Below are 27,537 nucleotides of genomic sequence, written 5' to 3' on the forward strand. Positions count from 1 at the left end.
TTCAGTGAACTGCGAAGCAAGGTCTCCCGCTAAGAGCGGGTGGGGAGGAGGAGGTGTTGGAGGTGTGAGGAGAGAGGAGGCAGGCATCTCAGAGAACAGGAGTCAGAGTGGATTGTAAACCCGAGCAGAGTGCGGGGCAGCGGCACAAAAGATCTGCCTGAAATCAGACGTCAGGAGTTTAAAGTGAAACCAGGTGGCTGTGTGTTTTTCTCCAGTTTCCTTCATCAGAGTCAACTGCACGAGTATAAGGCAGAAAGCTGGGTTTAACAAAGGTTGGGGTTTTGCCAGATGAGTGCAAGAATGTAAGGCATGGGGAGTAGCTGAGGATTATGAAAGGGACAAAGGATAGAGGACAGAGAAAAGGTCACAGAAACAACCAGCTGTATATCCCCATGGGGCTGAAAGACTGGAATTAGTGTAGTAGAGGAAATGACCTAAAAAGAGTGGGACCCTTGGAATTGATTATGTGGGTTATGATTACACAGTTATTTGCCATGACGAGGTCAAGGGTATGCCATGGCAGGATGGAAGAGAAGGAATGGAGGAGAAAGTCATTGAACAGGTCAGAGAAATGAAAGGTCTGGGTATGGGAAGGGTCATCCACAAAAAAGTGACATCACTAAGGATTGAAACAGCTGGAGCCAGTGACAGCAAGCCAGAAGCTATAATCTTCAAGGATGGATGGGGGTAACCTGAGGCTCAGTGGGTGTCAGATACAGAAGGTACCTTGGGTGGTACATTCTGATGACCTGGGAAGAGGGAGGGAGAATGATCAAGAAACAGCAAAGAGAAGCAAGGAGGTCACCGCCCACCTCTGTGCCCACAGACCCAGGGAGAATGGGAGAGAAACTAGGGTCCTTGAGCAAGAACCCAGACAAGCAGGTGAAGGGAACATTTCAGAGTATGTGAGGCTACGGAGGGTCTGCTGATGACTTCCAGTTCCAGAGGGCACAGTGGAGGGGTTTTAGGAGTCAGTGGGGGATGGAAGAGGCTCACAGAAGGGATGCCAGAGCCACACAGGGATGAGAATCCAGGAGTCCAGGGGTGACTGATGTAGGCAGGGTTGAAGCACATAATGGGATCAGTCCTGATGTTCTCAAGGCAGGCAGGAAGGCGAACCATGTCTCCACCGCAGTGCAAAGATGGAAGGAGAAACACATCCTCTCTCTCAGTCTCACCATGTGCTCCCTACACTGAATCCCATCACGTGGCATCTCCCAACTGTGCCCTGTGCATTTCCAAATGGAAACACACCAGACCAGAAGTTACGAGAACACAGGTGTCCGGCACCAGAGTGTCCAAATGGGAAAAGCACAGTGTTGAGAGCCCAACAGATGTGAATTCAAACCCTGTCTCTACCTGCCACGAGATCTCAGCTGAGTTGTCTAACCCCTTGGAGGCCCTGGGACTTCATTTTCTCATGTGTGATACAAGAGCACAAATATTCACCTTGCATATAAAGTGAGCAGGCATTCCATAAATGCTCCTTTCTGACTCACCATGTTTGTAATAAAGAAAACAAGGAAGGTAACATCTAGTGGGCATCTCCTAAGTGCCAGGCATCGTGCTTATACGTGCAATTTTCAAATTTAGACTTTACACCACCCATTTTACAGATGTGGAGAGTGAGACTCAAACAGGTTAAATTATTTGCTCAACATCTCATATTTAGTAACTGGTAGAAGCAGTATTTACACTCAAGTCTTCTCATTCAACTCCGGTGTACTTTCCACCATACCACACTGCCTGGTACATAGTGAAGGCTCAATAAATATTTGTTGGAGGAATACGTGATGAGACTAGAGTGGGTTTCTGAACATCAGGGCTGGCTTTGTGCTCAAGCAACATAAGTGGCCATGAATGCAACGTGACTTCAAGGGGTGCCCCAAGACATCAAGTTACTAGACTTTGCCTGCAAATTCCCTAATTAGAAATGCATTTTGTCTCCTCTCCTCCCCTGCTCATCCATCTTAGAAATGCTACACAACAAGGCATTTTTCGTCATTTATTTCTCAGTGTCTCAATTTCCTGGATCCACACCTACAAAGCAGTTTTTATAGTTAAAAGTCTAGGGGGTCCTTCCCAGTGGGAGTCTGGGGGAACCCTAAAGAATCAACCTATTTCACAGCTTCAGTTTCTTTCTACCTTATACACACATCACAGTTTTAGGTATAAATCCAGTTTCAGATACGTAGCCCCAAATACTAAAAATAAAATTGTCGGGCTCCCCTGGTGGCGCAGTGGTTGAGAGTCCACCTGCCGATGCAGGGGACACGGGTTCGTGCCCTGGTCCGGGAAGATCCCACATGCTGTGGAGTGGCTGGGCCCGTGAGCCATGGCCGCTGAGCCTGCGCGTCTGGAGCCTGTGCTCCGCAACGGGAGAGGCCACAGCAGTGAGAGGCCCGTGTACCACAAAAAAATAAATAAATAAATAATAAAATTGTCCCTTTTTCATTGGTGAACGAGGGCAGCTATACTGTACACTTCTCAACTTTTACCATATTATAATTTGTTAGTGTCAGAAGTTTGAGGTAAAATTCCCCATTTATAAAGCCAAATTCTTCAAACCATCCCTGTAAAATTTCATTTAAATTTGTCAAGAAAGCAAAGGAAAAAATCAGTATTAGAGAAGACCTGTGCATACCACACTGTTGGGAGCCTGCAGTAAGCTATGTTCAAATTGACACGAATTCATATTTTAAAATATTCAGGGCCTAACGTATTTTAAAAATGAAAATTTAATTAGGTATGATTTCCTGAACTAATAACATTACTGAAAAAGGTCTACAAAAGCAGAAAACGGTACTGAGGGAGGAAACCCACAAATGAGATTTCCCTGCAACGTAGCAATTACTCTGGATCCCAATATGTAAGCCAGGAAACAAGTCTTGCGTCAATTCTGCATTTTTTCTCATTCAATTTTGACATTCTCCTCCTTGCAGTTCATTGTAAACGGCAATCAGAGGGCAAAAACACAACGTCATGTGGCTAACGTGGCCCCAAAGGAAAACAGCGCTTCCTCGGGTGGACGTGTGGAACCAGTGGCCATGCAGCCTAAGAGGGAGTGTCAGAGAGACGGGGGTTTCACCTCTGTAGGATTGAGAGGTTTCGCAATGATGATCTTGACACTGAATCAGAGCCTTAGAGAATACATAAAGGGACACTGCATTTGGGAAGGACCTTGATTTCCTCTCCAAGTAGTCTCTGCTGGGCTGCTGTGACTGACATGTCTGCTCTGTGGCTTGCATTTTAGCTCTCACTTCAGTGTGTATCTGGGTTTTCACTAACTTCTAAAAGAGATTTCCCTCAGTTTTACAAATTTACAATATTCATTTTACCCTGATTTTCTGTTTCATATGGAGACACTTCTCAGTCTTTCTATAATTCTAAACTTCGGACAGTCTTCTGGGTCCTGCTCTACACACCAGTGTTTCTCCAAGTGTGGCTCCCAGATAGCAGCTTCAGCATCCTCTGGGGATTGTTATAAATGCACTTTCCTGGGCCCGGCCTCCAACCCAGTGACTCATGGACACTAAAGGTTAGGAGCCACTACCACTAATAAATCTCATTATCCTTCCACTACGAGCCAGAGTCAGGCATTTTGAGAAGCTGTATTCCTTTCAGACCCACTGTCACAAGGGAACTACACCTTTCAAAAGTTTACAGTATAGACCCTTACCACGCTATAACCCCTTAGAGAATATAATTTTATGTTTACTGGAAATCCAGTAAATGCTGGCTGGTAGCCACTTGAATAATGTAGCTCCAATACAGTGACGGTCCAAGAGGACCGGAGAAATGCCTGCTTTGGGGCATATTCACCAGCAGTTTCTCTCTTCCATTCAATACGGGGAAACAAAGGGCTTCTTTTTTGACACAATGCCTGAATTTCTATAAGCACAGCTCCTGGCTTCTGTATAATGATTGTCTAATTCACTTATATCTAGAAGCCATTCTCAGACTTGAGCTCCACTCCCACAAGTAGCATTCAGAAAAGTATAAGGCAGGGAACAGAGGGGCATCCTTCTTCAAAGGCAGCATTCATGCTGCCTTTCAACCTTGGTCCTGCCCTGGGTCCAGCCCTGGTCCTCGACGCCCCTCCCAGGGCATCCCCGTCTAGGGGTCCACTTCACTTACCGCACTGGTCTGCACCGACTCGTCCTCTGGTTTGGCTTTTATATCAACAACTCCATCAGCGTGGCGGAAGGAGCAGTCAGCAATGACATCATAAAATGACAGCTTCTGGGATTTCAAACCGTATTTCTGTAGCCACTTCTCAGAGCCCCAGGCGTCCTCTGGATTCGACTCATCTTCGGCAGAGGTCGCTCCTAATTGTAGTTTTGGAATCACAATTCATCAGCCGTTCATATGACACAAGACTTTCATATGTCATCCTCAACTTAATATTGTAAAGAAACATGTTCTTTGTTAGCTCACATTCTTTTCAGGAAGCATGCTTTCCAAAGCAGGACTGGCAGAGGATTGGTTCACAAGACTGGAAGGCAGGAATCTGCTACTTTTCATTTCACTTCTTCTGCTACCTAAGTTGACTGGACCCATGCAGAGGGGGAGGTGGCTGACAGGCAAGGCAGGAGAGCATTAACCGTAGGGTCAGAAGCTCTGGGTTCAAGTCCTGGCCCCGTTACTTACTAGCTTGGGCAAGTTGCTCAAACTTGGGTGAGTCACCCCATTTAACCTCTCTGAGCTTCAGTGGAATTCTTCACCTGCAGATAGCATCTGCTTGGCCTTCCGAAGGGTGTCGAAGTGATTCAATATGAAAAGTTATGTGAAAGTGCGTGGTAACGAGTGGGGAGGGGAATCAGGGACAGGAGCTCTCCTGTTAAGTTGGTGAAATTATCCTGATTCAGAGCCTGGCTCTCAACTCTGCAGGCTCAAGAACCTCACGTCAGCTCAGGCGCCTGGAGCTGTATCTATGCCTCACTTTAGGCTCACAGGATCAATTACAGCAAGAAGGTCAATTGCCCAAATATCCCTAGCCTTAGGCGCATTCCCTTGGTGTTTTCCAAATCTTATCTGTACTCTCTAAGGGGGAGGAGGTGTTATGTTACCTGAGCAGAACACCGGAGAAGCCAGCTTATCATACAAACAGCAAAGTATCTATCCATGTGGCTCAAAACCCCTATGGCCACCTAAGGGAGAGTGGGGTATCTGAGGGTGGGCACAGAGGAGGCACGGTGTCTGGAGCTGGCCCGTGAGAGCTGACTGTGCCCCTTTCCCTCCCGACTCCAGGCTCAGTGGTAGCGCATGGTGAAACTGACCATGCCTGCCGGGAGCATAATACAAAATCTGAAAATCAGCAGATGCTACAAATGAGGGCTTTCTTATTCCAGAGAGTGGCTGATAACATTTGTCTGCATGAGGCCCCTGCAAGGAAGGCAGAAAGGAGCCTGAGCTCTTAGCCCCAGTGGGACCAGTAGAGCCTCAGGAGAACCGGGAGAAGGTGCTGTGCAGAGGGGTGGTTTTTAAAACGGGTACTACCACGTATCAGGTCCACCAGCCCTACGGAGTTTATTTTCACTTGGATCAGTGGTTCCCAACCCCGCACACTGGAATCCTCTGAGGAGTTTAAAACTATGCTGATGCCTGGGCCCCATGCATTAGCTTCTGTTTTAATTGATCTGGACATTGAGATTTTTCAAAGTTCCCTAGGCCATTATACTGTGCAGCCAAGCACCAGGGTAAGATGAAGAGAGCTTTCTAAATTATGATTCGGTGATCGCTCCATTTATGCTTCTGTCAGACAGATTCATGTTAAATTATACTTTTAATGGGAAACAAAAATATTACCCATAGGTATCCATGACTATATTTAAGGGGATATATAATTAGAATAATATTTGAAGAAATAAAACACTTGAGAGCCAATTATTTCTCAATAACACATAAAGGACCATGTTACATATGTCCTCAAATTTTAATAGAACAGCTTTTAAATAACGCACTCTGAAACCTACTGGAGCTGGAACTTCTCAAAGAAGCTTGATTTGGGCTTTTGAACTTTAAACCAATCTGGCATCAAAAGCCCCTCTGGACACCATCCCCGATGTCAGCAGTTGGTTTCTACGTGATTCACAAAGTGTCTTTTCAATCTGCACAGGGGACTGAAATCAGAGGTTTCCCAGAGCTTCTGATCCCAAGGTTCTCCTGCAAGTTCTCCTGCATCGCAGGGAAAAAGCAAAAGGAAATTGGAGGCATTTTCGTCAGTGGGGTCAGCCTCCTTGGAGAAACCCTTTGGGTGACCATTTTTCCTCAATTATTGTTGATTACATTCTAAGCCTTTGTCTCCTCTTTACTCCTACTTTATTCTCCTCCCTCCTTTATGATCAATAGGTGTAAGTAGGAAATAAAGTTTTCATTCAATTATTTCCATAGCAACACACACACCCATCACATGCTTTGCTCTCTTTTGGGTTGCTTTCTTTTGAAAAGACAAGAGCCTTTTATCAATTATAAATTCAAGCCAATCATAAAAGAATTTCCTAAAAACACATCAAACAAATTCTAAGAAGGGATTTTTAAAGAGCCAGAGACTAATTTTTGACTGTAGCTTCACCCAGGACCAGGCAGTGCAGTCACCCTGAGGGTATGATTCAGGCTCCCAATTACCCTCTGAAAAGGGGTTGGAGGAAGACCCCAAAGCAACTTGAACTTCATAAAGGAAAGAAGGGGCAGCCAAGCATACAAAACCAAAGAGCATAGGTGCCCCAAAGCTGAAGAAAGGAGAGAAAGGGTGAAATCTTTTCACTTTCAGTGCTAATTACACCACCCCCATCTGAGCCTCATTTTCCCAGGGAAAGGAGAGGAGTGGCGAGGGAGTCATCCATTCATCACAAGTCACTCACTAAGGGGTCCTTCCCATTCCCCTGCAGTTGTCTTAATTAAATGTGCTACATAAATTCTCACCTATGGAGTCAAGGATAATACCTTCATGTATGATAGAGATGTGACCTCACAGTGCATCCTAGATTCTCTCTAATCCATGGGCAGATCACATCCATGTCACAGGATAACTTACCTGCCACCCAGCCCCTGTCCTATTTATCAATCTCAGAACATTTTTCAAGGAGTAAGACCTACCGGCCAGTGCTTTCGAAACATCACAGCTACAGCCAGGGCCACAGCAAAGAGACAAACTGGACACAGTCCGTCAGTGCCCACTCCTCCTCTAGAGGCTCACAGCCATCAAGGACTTAGAGTCACCATAACTACCCTCCCCTTGGCGATGGTTAATCTTATGTGTCAACTTAGCCGAGCCACACTACCCAGATATCTGACAAACATTATTCTAGATGTTTCTATGAAGATATTTTAAAAGTGAGATTAACATTTAACTTAGCAGACTTTGAGTAAAGCAGATAGTCCTCCGTATTGTGAGTGGGCATCTCCATTCAGCTGAAACCTTAGTAGAAGACAGACTGACATCCCCTGAGGAAGAGGGAATTCTGCTTTTAGACCCAAACTGCAATACCAGCTCTCCCCTGGGTCTCCAGCCTGCTGGCCTGCCCCGCAGATTTTGGACATGCTGGCTTCCACAGTCATGTGAGCTAATTCCTTAAATCTCTCTATACACACATGTATACATACACATACACACACAGACACACACACACACACACTTAAATATACACATATCCTATTGGTTTTGTGTCTCTGAAGAACCATGACTAAGAGGCCCATCCTCCTCCACTGAAAGTTACTTGTCCAGCACCTCATTCCTGCCATGGCCCATGTGCCTTTCAAGGGAACAGTCAGCTAATGACTAAACCACAGGTCTAGATCTGGAACCAACCTCACAGAGCATCAAGTTCAATGTTTCCCACAGTGTGTTCCACAGACTCTACTTCTACTGCATGTCAGTGGCTATTACTCAGAAAGAGGGTTCCTTAGCAAAAAGTTTGGAGAGCTTGAAAATAAACAGTTTCAACAGGTTTTTCAACGAAGGACTTGTCAAAGCCTTTGTTGTAGGAATCAGCAGTGGGTCTCACCATGAGCAGAGGCATGCATAGTATTTCCTAAAGGCATTTAGTCTAAGCCCTTTCTCCACAGAACATTTTGTAGGGCTTTTATTTGATAGATCACAGCTTGGTACACACTGTCCAACATCCCTGTTATCACAAGTGTCATGAGACAGTAAACCAACCCTTGGCTACCATGTGGGAAGTGGCACGTGGGAAGTGGCACAGGAAAAGTAGCACATCATGTGGGAAGTGGCACCGTGAGACAGTTACAAAGAAGCTGGAAGTGGTGTCCAACAGCAAGCAAGCAAGTGAGAGAGAAGGAAAGAGAGAGGAAGGAAGCAAGGAAGGGAGGGAGGGAGGGAGGGGAGGGAGGGAAGGAGGGAAGGAAGGAAGGAAGGAGGGAGGGAAGGAAGGAGGGAGGGAAGGAAGGAGGGAGGGAAGGAAGGAAGGAGGGAAGGAAGGAGGGAAGGAAGGAAGGAGGGAAGGAAGGAGGGAAGGAAGGAAGGAGGGAAGGAAGGAAGGAGGGAAGGAAGGAAGGAAGGAGGGAAGGAAGGAAGGAGGGAGGGAAGGAAGGAGGGAGGGAAGGAAGGAGGGAAACAGAAGAGAAGAGAAGGAAAGAGAGAGAGGGAGGGGGGAAGAATTGAGGACAGCTGGGAAGGGAGAGAGAGGAAGGAGAAAGGGGGCAACTGCCAGGGAAAGAAATCCGGACACTCCTGCTGGTGAGATGGGTGAGATTTCAACAGGCTCAGCAGGCAGCAGCTGGTAGGACTGAGGGTTCTCTGAAGGTGGGATGATGAGGCCCACCTGGGTCGGGAGCCCAAGAGACAGGTGTTGACAGCGTGGCTCAGGAGAGTAGACTGTCTCCGGGCAGTTACACACTTTGTGCACTGCACTTGCTGACTGACTGATATCTTCTGTTCATCGACACTTGTTAAAGCACCGAGGGCTGAGCATGTTTGCCTGGCACTGGGAGGGGAGCCAAGCCAGGGGGAGGAGGAGATGGAAGGGCAGAGAAAGGTACCCACTGATATTCTGCACAACTGATTCACCTGGCAGATTGGGGTAAAGGTTCTCTGGAGTGCCCCAGGGGGTGCACACACGAGGGCAGGGGTACGAGGAGATGCAGTGACGTGCCTGACGTCACATCTCTAATATGTACCTGAGTCCAAACTGGCAGCTATAGAGTCTGCCCCGAGTGGACTGTTGAATAATCTTGGGAATGAAGATTAGCGTGTGCAACCATTACGTTCATGGGAGATTGGGAAAGAATCTTGATGAATTCTAGGCCCTTTCTCCCCTGAAAATGATTTTTACTTCCTACTTGTAATGCTTGTAAAAATCAAAGTAGAATCTGTTGAAAAGAAGGGTTCCATGGTTTATGCAACTTCAATAAACCAGCAAAAAACCAATCCCAACCCTGAGTTCTCTAACTCCTATAATCTTCAGGGGGTGTAAGCAGGAGGGGAAGGAAGTTAAATGAACAAAGAGGCAAAAAAGAAGCAGATGTAAAAATAAAGAACATAAAGCACGGATAATGGATAGGATGTGGGAGAGGAGCTAATGCCTCTCAAAGATATCGTTCTGTTTTCTAATTTTTTTTCTTCTGCCCCGTGATTCTGAAAGAAGGAAGCTTAAAAAAAATTACAAGTAGGCTGTGGATGAGGCAGCTGCAGGAAGAGTTTACTTTCTGATGATACCTGCAACTAGACACTGAGAGATAAGGAGCAATAGCTCATGACAAACCTGCATGAAGGCTAAGAAGAACCCACCAGTAGAACACGGACTCCAAGAGAAGAATTTCGAAAGCCACACATTTCATGTGTCTATGTCTAAAATGACATTGAAAATAAATTGAAAATAGTTGAGGATCAGTGACATAGGCCACAAATTATACCAGAGGCAACTATTTCTTTAAAAGATAGCATGACACGGCAAGAGAAACACAGACCAATTCAAGATGTTTAGTATAAAGTGGAAAAATCAAGATTAAGAAATGAGCAAAGGATTAATGGAGTTTGGGAATTTAAGGTTAAGAACCTGAAATTCTTGCGGTAGTGAGAATGGCAACTCTTAGAGTGGGAATACTAGAATTAAACCAAGACAGAGATCTGAATCTGCTTCCCTTGGGAAATTAAAATATTTGCCACTTTTTTGATCTTGCATCAACAGAGAACATGTTTTGTATTATTTTAATCCTTTTAAATTTATTGAGACTTATTTTATTGTCCAACATATGGTCTCTTCTGGAGAATAATCTGGGTGCATTTGAGAAGAATGTGTATTATAATGCCGTTGCGTGGAACAGATATCTATAGATATCTATTAAGTCTAGTTGATTTATTGTGTTGTTAAAGTTTTCTATTGATCTTCTGCCTGGTTATTCCATTCATTTTTTTTTTTTTTTTGCCACCTTGCGGCATGTGGGATCCTAGTTCCCTGACCAGGGATCTAACCCGTGCCCCCTGCAATGGAAGCATGGAGCCTTAACCACTGGACCACCGGGGAAGTCCCTCCATCATTACTGAAAGTAGGATATTGAAGTCTTCAACTATTATTGTTGAACTATTTCTCCTTTCAATTTGCCAGTTTTTGCTTAAAGATCTGCTGTTAGGTGCATATATGTTTACAATTATAATACCTTCTTGGTAACTTGACCCTTTTATTATTATCAGATATCTCTTTGTAAAAATTTTTTGTTTTATAATCTATTTTGTTCAAAATTAGCATAGCTACTCCAGCTCTTTGATTGTTACTATGTGTATGTCTTTTTCCATCCTTGACTTTCATCCTATTTGCATCTTTCAATCTAAAGTGTGTATTTTGTAGACAGCATACGGTTGGAACATTTTTTTTTTAATCCATGTGTTTATCTCTGCTGTTTAACTGAAGTGTATAATTCATTTTTATGTAATACAGTAAATGATATGGTAGGATTCACATCTGCCATTTTGCTATTTATTTTCTATATGTCTTAAATCTTTTTTGTTCCTCTATTCTTCTATTACTGCCTTTTGTGTCCAAAAAGATATTTTCTAGTATACCATTTTAATTCCCTTGGCATTTCTTTTACTAAATTTTTTTGAGTTATATTTTTAGTGGCTGCCCTCAGGACTACACTTAATATCTTAACTTACCACAATCTAGTTCAGATAAATGCCAAATTAATCTCAATAGGTACACAAAAGCTTTGCACCTATATAGCTCCATTCTCTCCCCACTCCTTGTGCTGTTATTCTCATATAAATTATATCTTTATACATTATGTGCCCATCAACACATATTTATAATTATTGCTATGTGCAGTTGTCTTTTAAATCAAATAGGAGAATAAGTTCAAACAAAAGCTACATTTATACTGTCTTTTATATTTACCCATGTAGGTATCTTTTTTTTTTTTTTTTTTTTTGCAGTACGAGGGCCTCTCACTGTTGTGGCCTCTCCCATTGCGGAGCACAGGCTCCGGACGCGCAGGCTCAGCGGCCATGGCTCACGGGCCCAGCCGCTCTGCGGCATGTGGGATCTTCCCGGACCGGGGCACGAACCCGTGTCCCCTGCATCGGCAGGCGGACTCTCAACCACTGCACCACCAGGGAAGCCCCCCATGTAGTTATCTTTATAATGTGGATTCAAGTTACTCTCTAATACCCTTTCATTTCATCCTTAAAGACTTTCTTTATTATCTTCTATAGGGCAAGTTTTCTAGCAATGAAATCTCTCAGTTTTTGTTTATCTTGAATGTGTTAATCTTTCCTCCTTTTGATGGATAATTTTCCCAGATATAGTATTCTTCATTGACAGACTTTTTCTTTCACCACTTTGATTATTTCATCCCACTGCCTCTGGCCTCTATGGTGTCTGATGAGAAATCAGTTGTTAATTGTACTGAGGATCACTTGCATGTGATGAGTCACTTGTCTCTTGATGCTTTCAGGAGTCCCTTTTAGGGCCTGGTGCTTTCTGTTGTGGACAGTTGTTTGTTATTGATTCAATTTCTTTAACAGGTATAGGCCTATTAAGATTGTTTGTTTCTTCTTGTGGGAGATTTGACAGATTGTGCCTTTCAAGGAATTGGTCCATTGCATCCAGGTTATCAATTTTGTAGGCACAGAGTTGTTCATAATATTCCTTTACTATCCTCTTAATATGGGATCCCTAGTGATGTTTCCTCTTTCATCGCTGGTATTTGTAATTTGTGTGTTTTCTCTTTCGTTCTTAGCTAGCCTGACTAGAAGTTTATTGATTTTATGGATCTTTTCAAAGAACCAGAGCCAGCTTTTGATTCTGTTGACTTTCTTTACAGATTTTGTTTTCAACGTCATTAATATCTCCTCCAGTTTTTATCATTTTTTTCTTCTGTGTACTTTGCATTTAATTTGCTCCTCTTTTTCTAGTTTCCTAAGGTGGAAGCTTATTGACTTTGGATCTGTCCTCTCTTTTAATTTAATTGCATTCAATGCTATAAATTTCCCTCTAAGCACTGCTTTTGCTGCATCCCACAAATCTTGATAAGTTGAATTTTTATTTTCATTTAACACAGTCACTTTCTAACATGATTCTAGCTTTGACATTTCATCATATCTTGTATTACATTCCAATAACCTTCCTGAATTAAATGCACCACATCTACAGAATCCTAATGAAATAATTCTTCTTCCACATTTTGGGGGGATTTTTTCAGTGAGAGCCTTAACACTGATTTGTGGAAGCATTACATGCTACTCTTATGCAGATGTTTGTGTTTTTTGTCTAGAAAATACAGAGCTCACTACACATGAGAAAACGTATGCTTGAGTTAAACAAAATACTGGCCCTTTCTAGCACTCTCACTTGCTGCTTATTAATCAGCTTCGTCAGTATTCATCTAGGAGCTTAGCTTTGACACTTATATCTTCTTTAACCCAAGTCCTGCCAGGTTCAATGTTTGAATTCTCCCTCAGATCTGCCCACTTAGCATCATCTTCACATACTATCACCCTAGTCCAATATTCTTTCATTTCTTGTCTATATTAACATCCTAACTCTCTTCCCTCATCCTCACTTGGTCCCTCCCCTCCAATCTTTTCCCACACAATAGTCAAAGTGGTTTTTTCTAAATACAAATCTGATCTTATCATTCCCTTGCTTAAAAGCTTCCACTGGGTTCCCACTGGTCTGAAATTAAGAACTGACTTCTCGGGCTTCCCTGGTGGCACAGTGGTTGAGAGTCCGCCTGCCGATGCAGGGGACACGGGTTCGTGCCCCGGTCTGGGAAGATCCCACATGACACGGAGCGGCTGCGCCCGTGAGCCATGGCCGCTGAGCCTGCACGTCCGGAACCTGTGCTCCGCAACGGGAGAGGCCACAACAGTGAGAGGCCCGCGTACCGCAAAAAAACAAAAAAAAAAAACTGACTTCTCATGCCATGGACTCCAGACCCAGCATGGTCTGGTCCTGAGGTACTTTTCCAGACTCATCACAGGCCAATTGCTAACTTGAATTCTGAGCTCTGGCCACACTCATCTTTTCCAGCTCTACTAAAGTGCCATGCTCCTTCCTGCCTCAGGACCTTTGCATGCGCTATTCTGTTGCCTAGCGTAAATTCTTCCCTTACTCCCACCCTTCATCTCATTAACTCACCCCCTCAACCCTCAGATATCAGCTCCAATGTTATTTCCTCAGCGAGGCTTTCCTTTACCCCAAAAACCTCAGGAGCTCACACCTTTCCTTAGTCATACTTCCCCAGGTGGGAATTATACTTCCATGTGCTTCTGATTTTCTACCCTTCCTGAACAAGAAATGGTACAAGATCCTGCTTTATTAGGGGCCATTCCATGTCTGTTTTTCGTCATTATACTCACTGTCTAGCACAGAGCTACGTACAGTGAGGATTCAATAAACAAAAGAATAAATAAATGGATCAAAGTTTTTTTATGCTATCATTACATTCTATGTGTCAGCACAGTTCTGAGTGTTTTACATATATTTTCTCATTTAATTCTCACAACAGCACATTGGGTAGGTATTATCATTATCCCAATTTTGCAAATAAGGAAACTGAGGCACAGATAATAAATGTCTTGTCCAGGGTCACACAGGAGTGGGCAGAGCCAAGATTAATGTCTTTGTAACTCCAAACCTGTGTACTTCACCATCACCAATGACTACAGGGAAATCCAGCCAGTTATTTAATACAATGCCAATAAAAATGAGCATTGTCTCTTTCTCCACTTGTTAAAAAAAAATGCTCAAAACTCCCGTAGAGCTCCTTGATGGAACTTCCTACAGAGCCTGAGTGGACCTTTTGCCTTTTCCTTGTCTCTTGGCATTGAGTTTGATATTCTGAACCAACCAAGTATGCGGAGTCCAATTTCGGCATCACTACACAACATGATTAGACTAATTATCTCTAGTGAGTCATAAAATGTCTGTGAAGGTTACTGCAAATGCAGAGTTCCTGAAATGCTTTGAGCTGAAGCATCATCCAAAGAAGAGTAAAGTCTCCCTAACTTTGGACAAATTCTTGAACGTTTTGTGAGAAAGGCCATATTATCGTTTGAGAGCCATACCTGGCACACACACAGACACAAACACATAGAATGCTCGTATATGCCAACACCAATGTCTCTGAACAGCTCAGCACTTCAGGAGAGATGCACAGCCTCCTGTGTTACTTTATTAAGAGCTGTGTTAAGGTATAATTGATCACTGATAACAATAAACCATATACATTTAAAATGTACAAACTGGTAAGTTTTGCCATATGCATGGTTAGGTTTCTGTCAATCATTTTGCTATTTGTTGTCTATTGGCCCCATCTGTCCTTAATTCTCTCTCTTTTTTTCCTGACAGCTTTTGGATTGAGTATTTTCAAATCCAATTTATCTTGTTTGTTGGCTTGCTTTGTTATTTAGTGGTTATTTTAGTTTACAGTACACATGTTCAATGTATCATGGTCTAATTTCAATTGATATTATATCACCCCACACATAGTATAAGAACCTTACAATAGCATATTTCCATTTCTCCCCTCCTGGATTTTTTTTTTTTTTTTTTTTTTTTTGCAATGCAGTGGTTTGCTGTTTTTACAATTGTGGTAAAATACACATAACACAAAATGTATCATTGTAACCAGTTTTAGGTGGCATCAAGTACATTCACACTGTTGAATCACCATCACCACCATCCAACTCCAGAACTTTTACAGTATCCCAAACAGAAACTCTGTACCCATTAAGTGACTCCCTCCATTCCCCAATCCCACCAGCCCCAGGTAACCACTTTTTGGGTCTGGCTTTTCACTTAGCATAGTGTTTTCAAGGTTTATCTGTGTTGTAGCATGTGTCAGAGTTTCCTTCTTAAAGCTGAATAATATTCCATTGTCTGTATATACCACCTTTTGTTTAGTCATCTGTTGGTGGACTTTTGGGTTGTTCATCCTTGGAACTTATGAATAATGCTGCTATTCCCCTCCTGCTTTTATGCTACTATTGTCATACACTTAACTTTTATATACATGGTATAAACCCCACAGTACACTGTTATTATTTTAGCTTAAACAGTCAACTGTCTTTTAACGGTATCTGAATAGAAAAATACCACCTATTTACCCATGCAGTTATTCCCAGTGTCCTTAATTCCTTTGTGTAGAACCATGTCGCCATTCATTTCTCTCCATATCAAAGTATTACATGCTGCTTCTGCCTGAAGGACTCCCTCTAACTTTTCCTGCAGTGCAGATGAGCTGATAATAAATTCTTTCAGCTGTTGTACATTTGAAAATGTCTTTATTTTGCCTTTGTTTTTGAAAGATATTTTCACAAAATATAGAATTCTAGATTGCGAGTTTAAGGTACTGAATGAAAAAAAATAAGATGTTACTCCACTGTCTTTTCACGTGCAACAAGAAATCTGCTGTCATGCTTATCTCTGTTCCTTTTACAGAAAATGTCTTTTTTGCTCTGCTTGCTTTTAACATTTTCTCTTCCTTAGCGGTTTCAAGCAAATTGATTGTGATGTCCTTTGGTACAGTTCCCCTCATCTTCTTGTACTTGGCATTCATCGAATTTCTTGGATCTCTAAGTTATAATTTTCATCAAATTTGGAAATTTTTCAATCTTTATTTTTCCAAATATATTTCTGTTCTCCCTCCTCCCCTCTCCTCAGGAATTCCATCTACATTTGTTTACTTGAAGTTGTCCTACAGTTCACTGACGCTCTTTTGTTATTTGTTCTTATTTTTTATTTATTATTGGTTTTTTTTTCTCCGTATGTCTTATTTTGGATAGTTTCTATTGCTATGCCTTCAAGATCACTAATCTTTTTCCCTGCAATGTCTAATCTGCCATTGATCCCATTCAGCATGTTTCCAAGTAAGATATTTTCTTCCCTAAAAATTTTCATCTCTAAAAGTTCAACATGTATTTTTTAAAAATACTTCCCTGTCTCCACTTAACTTTTTGAACATATGGAATACAGTTGTAACTGTTTAAATGTCTTTTTCTGCCAATTCTAACATCTGTGTCAGTTTTCTTCTTTTCACGCCTAGTAAACTTTGATTGGATACCAATTGTTGTGAATTTTACCTTGTTAGGTACTGGATGATTTTATATTCTTATAAATCTTCTTGAGCTTTGTTCTGAGATGCAGTTAAGTTACCCATAAAGAACTCTCTACTTTCATGTCTTGCTTTGATGATTTCTTAGAAGGGCCCAGAGCTCAGTTTAAGGCTAGTCAGTCCCCATTACTGAGGCAAGACCTTCCCAAGTAGTCTACCCAGTGCTCTGTGACTTATAAATTTTTCCAGTCAGGCTGGTAAGAACAGGCACTGTTCCTGGCCCTGTGTGAGCTCTAAACCCTTTCTTTCTAATTCTTTCCAATGGATCTTCCCCAGCCTCAGGTAGTTTCCTCATAGAATGATCAATATTGAGCAGAAATCACAAGAGGGGCTCTTTGCAGATTTCCAGAGTTCTCTCTCTGTGCACCTCTCTCCTCTCTGGTACTTTGTCCCGTGAAATCTTGATATCTTGATCTCCCTGGACTCTTAACTCTGTCTCTCAAACCTGGAAGTTTGCTCTGCTCTACCTGGGATCCTTCTCCCTACACCATGGCCTGGAAACTCTCTCAGAGCACTAAGCATTAAGCTGGGACAATCAGAGTTTACCTTGGATTTTCCTGTATCTCAGAGACCACTGGCCTTGGTTGCTTGGTGTCAAGCGCCTTTAAAAACCAATGTTTCCTATATTTTTGTCAGTTTTTTTTTTTTCCCTCAGGGAATTATCATGCACTGCTCTTGGTAATTAAAAGAGGTCAAAATTACCAACGGCCAGATTGTGTGGCCTCCCCATCTTCTTATTCCAGGTATCAGGCTGAGGAGTCATCCCTGCCAGGAACTGCCCTCCCGGTCCTGGTCCTATAGGTGCCAGTTGGTCCCTGAACCAGTGCACCCAGTCCAGGGGGCAGGTGGGGGCCGCTATGTCCAGGAAGGAAGACTTTGTCTAATTCACAGGAAGGTTCCACGTGTAATGACAGCTCACCTGATCTCCTCCATCCTACCCTTCCCCTCTCCAGACGGCTACCATATCTCCTCTGGCCTGCGGGCCCTGGGCAGCCAAACATGGAAAATGGCTGCTGCCCTCACACAAAGCAGACGCAGGGTCTTGGGCTGACCCTGTGCACAAGCACATAGCCTGTGCTTCAATAACATTGGGCTGTGGGCAGCAACGGGAGCATGTCAGACGCTACATGTGGCCTTTGGGGCCAAAGCAAGGTTACAAAAGCTTCTTTTGGTATCCAACAGTGAAAGGTCCTGACCAAATTTTCCTTTTTAAATAGAAATGGTAGGGACTTCCCTGGTGGCACAGTGGTTAAGAATCCACCTGCCAGTGCAGGGGACACGGGTTCGAGCCCTGGTCTGGGAAGATCCCACATGCCGCGGAGCAACTAAGCCCGTGCGCCACAGCTACTGAGCCTGAGCTCTAGAGCCCACGAAATACAAGTACTGAGCCCACGTGCCACAACTACTGAAGCCCGCACGCCTAGAGCCCATGCTCTTCAATGAGAGAAGCCACCACAATGAAAAGCCCGTGCACTGCAACGAAGAGTAGCCTCCACTCGCTGCAACTAGAGAAAGCCAGTGTGAACAACAAAGACCCAATGCAGCCAAAAATAAAAATAAATAAAATAAAATAAATTAAAAAAAATAGAAACGGTACATTTAAAGCATCTTTTGGGACTTCCCTGGTCGTCCAGTGGTAAAGAATCTGCCTTCCAATGCAGGCGACGCGGGTTCAATCCCTGGTCGGGGTACTAGGTTCCCACATGCTGCGGGGCAGCTAAGCCCGCGTGCCACAACTACTGAGCTCGTGTGCCTCAGCGAGAGAGCCTGTGCACCACAACTAAGACCCAATACAGCGCCCCCCCCAAAAAAAGCATGTTTTGAAAGTTTATGCTTGGAGTTATTTTGGTTTTTAGTCCTGTGTGTGTATTAGATTGAAACAAAGGGATGACAATCTATCTTTCTAAAGATTACAGAGGCCAATAGCTCTTCTGTTTCCTTTAGAAACAACATCTAAAAACCTTCTGTTAACCCTCAAGATTACCCCAAGCTTCAATATTCCCTCTGTTAGTCTGCTCAATATGCCATAACAAAATACTAAAGACCGGGTGGCTTAAACAACAGAAGTTTATTTTCTCACAGTTCTGAAGGCTGGAAGTCCAAGATCAAGGTGCCTACAGGTTTGGTTTCTGGTGAAGCGTCTCTTCCTGGCTTGTAGATGGCAACCTTCCGGCTGTGTCCTCATGTGATGTGTGAAGAGACAGAGGTCTCCAGTATCTCTTTCTCTTCTTATTAGGACACCAGTTCTATTAGATTAGGGCCCCACCCTTACGATCTCATGTAACTTTACCTCCTTATAGGCCCTTTCTCCAAATATAGACACACTGGGGTTAGGGCTTCAACATCTGAGTTTGGCGGGACAGATTTCAGTCCATAGCACTCCCCCAAACACCTTAGCAGCGAGTATTTGTCTGGCATGAATGTTTGCCTTATCCCAGGTCCCCTGCTTCGTTTTCATTCTCTCAGGATGACAGAGGACTCTCTGAGTCCTTGACTCTAAGCTCACGCTGAGGGGGGACGGGTGTCACCACAAGTGAGCAGCCCCTCCAGACAAGCCTGATTGGGCCCCTCCTTGGAAACCCCAGACAGCTGGTCCTGGGGAAGCAACTGCAGCTGCTGCTGCCCCAGACCCAAGTCAGGACACCCACTCACAGGAAAAAGCCACTGTTGCCAGGAATTTATTAAGTCGCACAGGGCAAGCTCACCCATGCCTTCTACCTCCTCCTCCCTCTACTCGTGTCCCCTTCCCCGCTTCTCCTCTTCAACTGCATCCCTGACCCCAGCCAGCCTGGCCTTCTTGCTCTCCTCCCCTACTGATGCCTCTGTAACACAGGCAGGGTACCAGGAGGCAATACAGCATGGCAGGGGCTTCCAAACTTTGCTGCACATTAGGATTGCCTGGGGAACTCTCAAAACTCCCAATGTCCAGATTGCATCCTTTATGGATTAAATCAGAATGTCTGGGTTGGGAGCCAGACATCAGTATTTTTACTGAAGAACTAGGTTTTGAATCCTGGCCTCATTACTTCTAGCATGGCCTTGGGCAAGTTACTTAACCTTAAATGGAGATAAAAGTAGCAGCTATCCTATAAGATTGTGGTAACGATGAAATGAGCTAATACTTGTGAAGTGCCTAGAACAGTGCCTGACGTGTAAGGTATGTGCTTTGTTAACTACTGTTATTACCAGCCGTGCCCTAAATGAAACCAGTCCCCTACAGAGGAAAATCCTTTACTAACTCAAGAACTCAGGACGAAGAATCAGTATTCTCACTGCCCTACGGTGAAAGAGAAAAGATGGAGCTAACATTTACCAAGTACCTGTTTGGTGCAAAGCATGCATTATTTTACTTAATTTTTACAATAAGCTCTTAAGACTGATGTTATCACTATTTAACAGGAGAATAAACTAAGGCTCAAAGAGATAGACTCAGGTTAATCTAGTGATGGAGCTGGGATTTACAACCAGATTTCTCACTCCAAACCCAGGTTCCTCTGAATCCTCTTTTCAACTGGATCTTGACCTATGGACTTCCGTGTTTGTCTCTGCATAGCCTAATTTTAGCAAAAATCCTGAGAAGACAGTTTACCAGGATCCCCCACCCCCCATACCTGAGCAAATTCCTCATTCCCCCTGTCCCCCAGGTGATGTCTGATCACCCCGGCCCGCCTTCAGCAAGAATCCTGTCAGATAGGTTTAGCCAGAAATCCCCTTTTAACCCTGATGTTTCTTCTTGGTAATTTTCCACCCACCAACCCTCCACTCTGCTCCTTGCCTGTAAATCCCCACTGGTCCATGTTTATTCATAACTGAGCCCACTTCCATACTGAGGTCTCTTTTCCCCTCTTGCAATATAGTCCCTGAATAGAACTCTGATTTTGCTTTGACAAACTGCAGACACACACATGTGCACACACTGATACACACACACACACACACACACACACACACACACACGGAGCACAGCAGAGCTCTGCAGAGTCCCCTCAGGAGCTGGGCTAAGGAGCTCTCCTTGGTAAGGAACATGGAAACAGCCCCCATCCCCAACCAGTAGCAGTTATGACTCTTTTACACTCGTGCCCGTAAACAGCACCCACCGTGATCTGTTGTGGCCACGTCAGTATTGGGAGGCTCAGCCACCAGACTCTGGATCTGGGCCAACGTGCTGCTGGCTTCCTGCATCTCCCTCCAGATGAGAAACACGTCCTCTCTGACCCCAGCTCCTGGAAGGGAAACACGTGTGAGCAGGCAGCTGTGGAAGGCCCCAGAATGCTCTGGTGGTCCTAGCAAGCCTGGCACAGCCCGGCCAAGTTTCTAGAATATTTCTGAACACCCTCTTCCATTTGCTCCACTAACGTCTTTCTGAGATTCAGAAGTGAGATCCCTAAGAAAACGCTGTCATCTCAAGAAATCGTAAATGCAGACCTTAGGAGGTAATAAATCCTTATAAAGTAAATATTTGTGGCAGCCAGGATATTTTAAGATGAATTTATCGATAATACTCAAATAAGATAAAGAATAAAAATATTCAAAGGCACCCAATAAAAGCCAGGGTGATCACTGTGAGCAAGGGAAACTCAACGGTATATGGAAGTAACAACCCCTCACCTCTCTTGATTAAGCTGAGATTCCCTGCTTCTTTGAAACCACCTTCACAACTCTATTTTTCCCTAATGTAATAACAATTCTTTGGCCTCCTTTTCTGGACCTCTCCTGTCTCAGTTAAGGGTTTGGTTTGGCTGTATGACATTTTTTTTAATGATATGGCTTAATTAATATAGACATTTATATCATTTTAGCCATCAGTCAATAGACGTTCATCCCATGGGTAAGAAGTCCAAGGCTGGGACAGAGGCTCTGCCTCCACCAGGATCCTGGCTCTAATAGATTAGTAACCTCCAGAGGTTAAGGAGGGTATAGGAGCAGGAGGGGGATGGGTATGACTATAAAATGCAACACGTGGGAACCTGGGGTGGTATCCTGAGAGCATCAATATCGATATCCTTGTGATACTGTCCTATAGTTTTGCAAGATGCTACCATGGGGGAAACCCAGTAAAGAGCATGTGGGCATTTCTGTTATTTCTTACAACTGTATGGGAACCTACAGTTCTCTCCACCACAGCCTGCTGTGCATACAAGGCCAGCAGTGGCTCTAACAGGCAACTGTGCTTAGAAGATGCCACTCACCCATTTTCAGTGGCAGCCGCGGGCCCAGCCGCCATCCTGGCACCACTCACGGCATCGTGGGGGCTACAGGGGAGTCCCTGCTCTGGGGTGCTTCTAAAAGGTTGCTCAGACAAGAGTTTAGCAGGCGTATTCTCTAGTTTTAAAGACTCCATTCCAGTAAAAGTTTATTTAAAAACAAACATGCACAAGAAATCTACTTCACAGACTGTGTACAGTCGGCTCAGAGAACACTGATGCTGTTATTACTTAAGTAAGCCGAGTCCCGATTCTCTAATGATAAACACCTTTTTGGGGTATCTGCTACGTGCCTGGCATTGTGCTTAGGCCTTTCGAAACATTTTCTCATCTCTCTTCACAATTCTCCAGGCAAATTCTATTCCTGTCCCCATTTCCCAGCTGTGTAAACTGAGGTGGAGCTAGTTAGTTGTCCAAGGTCATACCCTCAAGAGTGGCAGAGCAGGGTGTCAAACCCAAGTTGGTGTAACTGTACCAACTCAGCCACCCTGACTAGGTGTCCTGGAAAAGGGACGGCTGGTTTATAGAGGTCCCTACCCAAGCTGCTGATGGCATCCCACTGAACAGTGCACAGATGCCTGAGATCCCACAACCACAGAGAAAGAGAACAGCCATCACGTGTAGGGGCCGCCCCAGGAGATTCGTCCACCCTGGGCCAAAAGACTGACCTTAAGCTACCAGGGCAGACCAGAGTTGATGTTTCTGACTTTTAAAATGTAGTCCGGAAGGGTGGGGCGGAATTAAGGGAAACCAGAGCTCTGGCCCTCCTGAAGTTGGCCAGATCAAGTGAGAGAGTATTAATAGCTATATATATATATATATATATATATATATATATTTTTTTTTTTTTTTTTTTTTTTTGCGGTACGCGGACCTCTCACTGTTGTGGCCTCTCCCACTGCGGAGCACAGGCTCCGGACGCGCAGGCCCAGCGGCCATGGCTCACGGGCCCAGCCGCTCCGCGGCACGCGGGACCTTCCCGGACCGGGGCACGAACCCGCGTCCCCTGCAACGGCAGGCGGACTCTCAACCACTGCGCCACCAGGGAAGCCCTAATAGCTATATTTATTAAGAAGCAAGTGACAAGCCCTGACAGAGATGGATGGCCACCAGGGCTCCACAGCCATCAATAGCCCGAGGAGTGAAACGTGATGAGTACCCAGCTCCACGCTGGAACTCCAAAAATATCGCAGGCTGCTACCCATCGCAAACCTGGAGCCCCCAGGATTTTCTGACCCTGTGAAAGCAAAACTGGCTTCCAGCTGCTTGCTTTAGCCTGGAGGTGTTAAGTAGCAGAATTCTCTCTTTAAAAGTTTCAAATGAGTCAAGGCTTTCCATTTCCCCCAGGCTTGTCAATAACATCTTAAGAAGGAGTAGACTACTCCTTCAGCCTCAAAGGAAAAACTTCCAAGGAAATACAGTTGCCGCTGGCTGATCCGAGGACAGGAAAGTGCGTTTAAGGGGCAGCAGTGACCCGGGATGTGCTCTCCTGAGCAAGCAGTCATCAGACTCTCACTCCACTGGTTTAGTCGTTATAATCCGGCAGCTACAGATTCCTACGCTGGTGATCAGAAAACAAAACAACTCAAAACTACCCATTTAACTTGGTCTGCTCTAAGAACAAAACATAATGAAACAAAACCAGCTAGCAGACAAGAAAAACCACGGGCAATAAAAAGCCTAACTTAGGGCTTCCCTGGTGCCGCAGTGGTTGGGAGTCCGTCTGCCGATGCAGGGGACGCTAGTTCATGCCCCGGTCTGGGAGGATCCCACGTGCCGCGGAGCGGCTGGGCCCGTGAGCCATGGCCGCTGAGCCTGTGCGTCCGGAGCCTGTGCTCCACAATGGGAGAGGCCACAACAGTGAGAGGCCCGCGTACCGCAACAAAAAAAAAAAAAAAAAAAAAGCCTAACTTAGAAGGTAGAGGTTTTATTTCAAGTTATTCGACAGGCAGTCAGGAAGGGCTGCCATCTTTATCTGGGTCATTTCTAAGGAGCTTAGCTGGGAAATCAGACGGCTGCAGCCAAGGAGGACAGCCCCACTGGAAACAGAAGAGCGTGGAGGACAGGGCACAGGAGATTGCAGTATTCAGAGAGCTTTGTGAGTTTGAAGTTCTCCAGGCCAAACCAGAAAGGAGATGAAACCACAGCGGATCCTGCCGTGCACAGAGACAGGATATGGTTCCTCAGACAGACACCCAGGTGACCTAAAAGATCCTCCAACCCCAGCGGCCCCCTCCCACCCCAACCCCTGACATCCCCCATAGGCCTTGTGGTGACCACTTGAAGGCTCACAGAATGCTGACACTAGCTGGAGTTGACGTCACATCAAGCTGCTGTTTGTTGTCAGCACGCGGTACTGACTGGCTTGTTTAACATATGAAGGAGACCCACCTGCCACCAAACACTACCTCCCGGTTAAATCTTGCTTGTCTCACTTGTAGGATAAAGTCCAGTTGTCAGAGTCCAAGTCAGTCATCTATTCACGTGGCAAATATTTGTTGAGCGCTTAGTATATGTGGTGGGTGGGCACTGCCAGTGAACCCTGAGCTGGCATTCAAATCCAGGGCTCAAGGCCCCCGCCAGGACACCCCCTCTAATAGTCTGTCACCATGAACCCAGTAAGAGCACCATCCTCCCAGCCCTCCAGGGCCCCTGCACTCCCCTGTGCTCCCTATCAGGGGGCTCAGAGCCCTCCACTGCACTCACCCAGCCCCACCCTTCATTCAAGGCAGCAGCCTGACTCCACCATCAAACTCTGCCCCGCCACCCCAGGAAACAGCCATCTGCCTCCTGTTCCTTTTCAATTCCCATGAAATGAACCAGCACAGCCACTGCTCTCGGTGCTTTTGTTGCCAGGACACACGCAATTAAAGAGGCTGGCGCCATATGCAATTCCTGGCTGCCTGGCCAGCCAACCTCCAATTCCAAAGAGCATAAAGAAGCATCAGCCGGAGATGGTGAATTAGTGTATCCAGACCTTGAATCCAGGCTCATTTAAGTCAATCCTTCACAAACACGAAGCTTTATTTTTAGTAAGCAGCTGCTTACAGCACAGCTCACCACTCAGCGGTGGGTCCAGGGCCATCCTGGGGCCGAGAGCTGTGATCTACAGCTTTCCTGCAGTATCAGTCTGCTGTGTTGGATTACGGTTTATGTTTGCAAGGGCAGAATGTCTCTTCTCTCTTTGTATCCTCCACGGCACTCAGCACAGGGTCCAGCGTTTCCAGTAAGGATTCCTATCCTTTCTTCTTTTCATTTTTTTTTATTACAAAGAAACAATGACGGAGCACCTAATGCATTCTCTCCTCGAGGGATTGCTCTGTCCCATAACCGACAACCCCCAATAATGCAAGAAACTCTTCTAAATGGTAACAGACTTAATATCATTTGAGCATATGGCTATACCCTAGGTGTTCCAGACATTAACAGTGACATGCCCTAGAGCAGTAAGTCATTTCTTTTTAGGTCCTCGTGCCACAGCAAGGCAAGGTCCCCACCCCCTCACCCCCGTATCTGAAATATTAGCAATACCAGGGGCAGGAAGGGAAGGGCTATTAAATTAAATTAAATTAAAACCACCCTCAGCAACCTGAATCCCAGACCACCCCCTGAGTCCTGCTGTGGCCCTTTCCCCATCGCCAGGGCTCCTGGGGGAAGAACTGGCCCCCCTGGGTGGAGACTCTGCTGACTGCCTGAGCCCTAAATGCCTACTCAGTCTTGAGGATCTGAAAGAGTTGAATATGACTATAAAAGGCAGTATTTTCAGGAAAACACAGCACCTCTATTTTCAGAAAGTGATAAAACATTTAAAAATAATAATAAACAATGAGGTAATTAAAATCCCCAGAGACCTAAAAATACAATATGCATCTGGTAAAAGGGTGTATATTACATCCATAAAGGGATTGAAAGTGGTGAAATCAGTAGTTTTTGTTGTAATGGAAGCATTCCCAGTTCCTTGTTTTAATTACATATTAAGATATTTTGCTCAGTCTCACCCTATGGAAATTAACCATTAATGAATTTAAAGCAAATAGAGTCATTTCACCATCTTGATAAATGTCTAATATTTTCTTGGGACAATGAATATATGTGTTTCACAAACATCATGATGCCTTAAAAGCAGTTTCAAATATCAAGTATGGACAACTCTTAATAGGCGGCTATGGTACCATCTCCTGGGGCCTCTTTCTTCTAAGTATAACACTGTAAAGTGCAAATGGAATGCAGTCTAATTGTCCAATATTCACATAGAAAACCTGTATATAAACCATAACTCTTCTCCCCATGGTAGGGAGCAAGTGTTCCACAAAACTCAGTAAGAAGCATGACCCCAGACTCTGTGGGCTACTAGCAAACAGGTGATAAAGACACAGGCACAAGAATAGAGAAGCAATATCTAAAGAGAAAATGCCCAAAATGCCCACGAATAAAGTTTAGTTGGATAAATCTATTCTATTTAGAATCGCTAATGCCGTTCAGAAGACACCAACTCAAAGGTAAGTGTTTCAATGAAATGGTAAATTCGAAGGAACTTTATGAGTTTCCTTTAGAGCAAAGTTATCAAAGTTTTTGTTTTTCAGCTTTCCTAATCACATAAAAGGCCTGCACTTCTTTTGGTTCTAAGGGACTTACAGTGCCCAAAAAGAACTATAAGAATTCTCACAGGGCTGCTCACTGATTTCTGTCAACCAACTCGGAACCAAGAGAGAAACAGTAAGGCTAGGACTGTTGTTTTGCGGGAGTGACCCCACGCTAGTATCTGCTCTGCCTCCTGCCCTCAATGGAAACCCGTTTTGGGGATGGTAGGTCATATGGGCTACTGGGGACTGGGTCTCACTCACATAGAGGGGTCTCTTCCCAGCTCTGCCAGGTCATTCAGGAATGAATAAGTTTTAGGAGACTCATTATTTCACTCTAAACTCACAAGAGACTAACCTAGAAACCAGGAAGCCAATCATTTAAAAATATCCTTTTCACAACAGGACATCTTCTCGGAGAGTCATCATTCATTCATTTCTTCAACAAAACTCAATCAACGCCCATGATATCTGGGCACTGGAAATACAGAGTGAATAGGAAACAGTGTGAGCTTTGAAGCGGCTCCCCCTCCAGGGTGGTCTTCCCAAAGTGTGGTCCTCAGAACTTGTGTCAGAATCCCCCATCAGCTTATCAAAATGCAGATTCCTAGGCCGCACCCCAGACTCACTCTGAGGGTGGGAATCCAGGAAATTGGACTCTTACAAGCATCCCCATGAGTCTCTTGCAACAGAAGTTTGCGAAGCTTTTATTTCTATCATTTCTATCCAGCATATGCTTGGAGAAAAAACAAAAAAGTTGGGTGATTTCTGGGAATGGTATTCTAATACCCTGATGTCCCTATTTCTGCCCTAAAGAAATGCTCCGAAAGAGTCAGAGCTCTTTTTTGTGTCTGACCTTCAAGGTGTCAGAGAGTCCTTGACATACCATCTTCCAGATCCCGTTCCAGGCCACTCTCATTGATATGGTTCATGATATTCTACTATTTCTAAGAGTGTCGTTTATTTTAGATGTATTTCATAATGGCTGCTTCCTGCTGATACAGAAAGAGGGAGGAAGGGGGGGAAAGTAAAATTGACTTTGTACCTACTATGTGCCAGTCACTATGTTGGGCACTTAAACATACTACTTCATTTGTTCTTACAGCCATCACCCGAGTAGGGCTCATCACTCCCACTTAACAGATGAGCAAACTGCAGTTCAGAGAAGTTAAGGAACTTGC

At 44.4% G+C, this 27,537-nt stretch overlaps 1 protein-coding gene across 1 annotated transcript in view; it reads right to left on the reverse strand.

Moving 5' to 3' along the window:
- The window catches only part of VWA3B (von Willebrand factor A domain containing 3B), a 213,765-nt gene that overhangs the window by 106,499 nt on the left and 79,729 nt on the right, over positions 1-27,537 (reverse strand). Inside the window, exons 9-10 of the mRNA XM_060169018.1 lie at positions 20,670-20,795; positions 4,138-4,328 (exon numbers count right to left, since the gene is read on the reverse strand). Of these exons, the coding sequence (XP_060025001.1) occupies positions 4,138-4,328; positions 20,670-20,795 (317 nt within the window). The remainder of the gene's footprint in view (positions 1-4,137; positions 4,329-20,669; positions 20,796-27,537) is intronic.

The sequence above is a fragment of the Lagenorhynchus albirostris genome, chromosome 13 (assembly GCF_949774975.1).
Source record: "Lagenorhynchus albirostris chromosome 13, mLagAlb1.1, whole genome shotgun sequence".
Lineage (NCBI taxonomy): Eukaryota > Metazoa > Chordata > Mammalia > Artiodactyla > Delphinidae > Lagenorhynchus > Lagenorhynchus albirostris.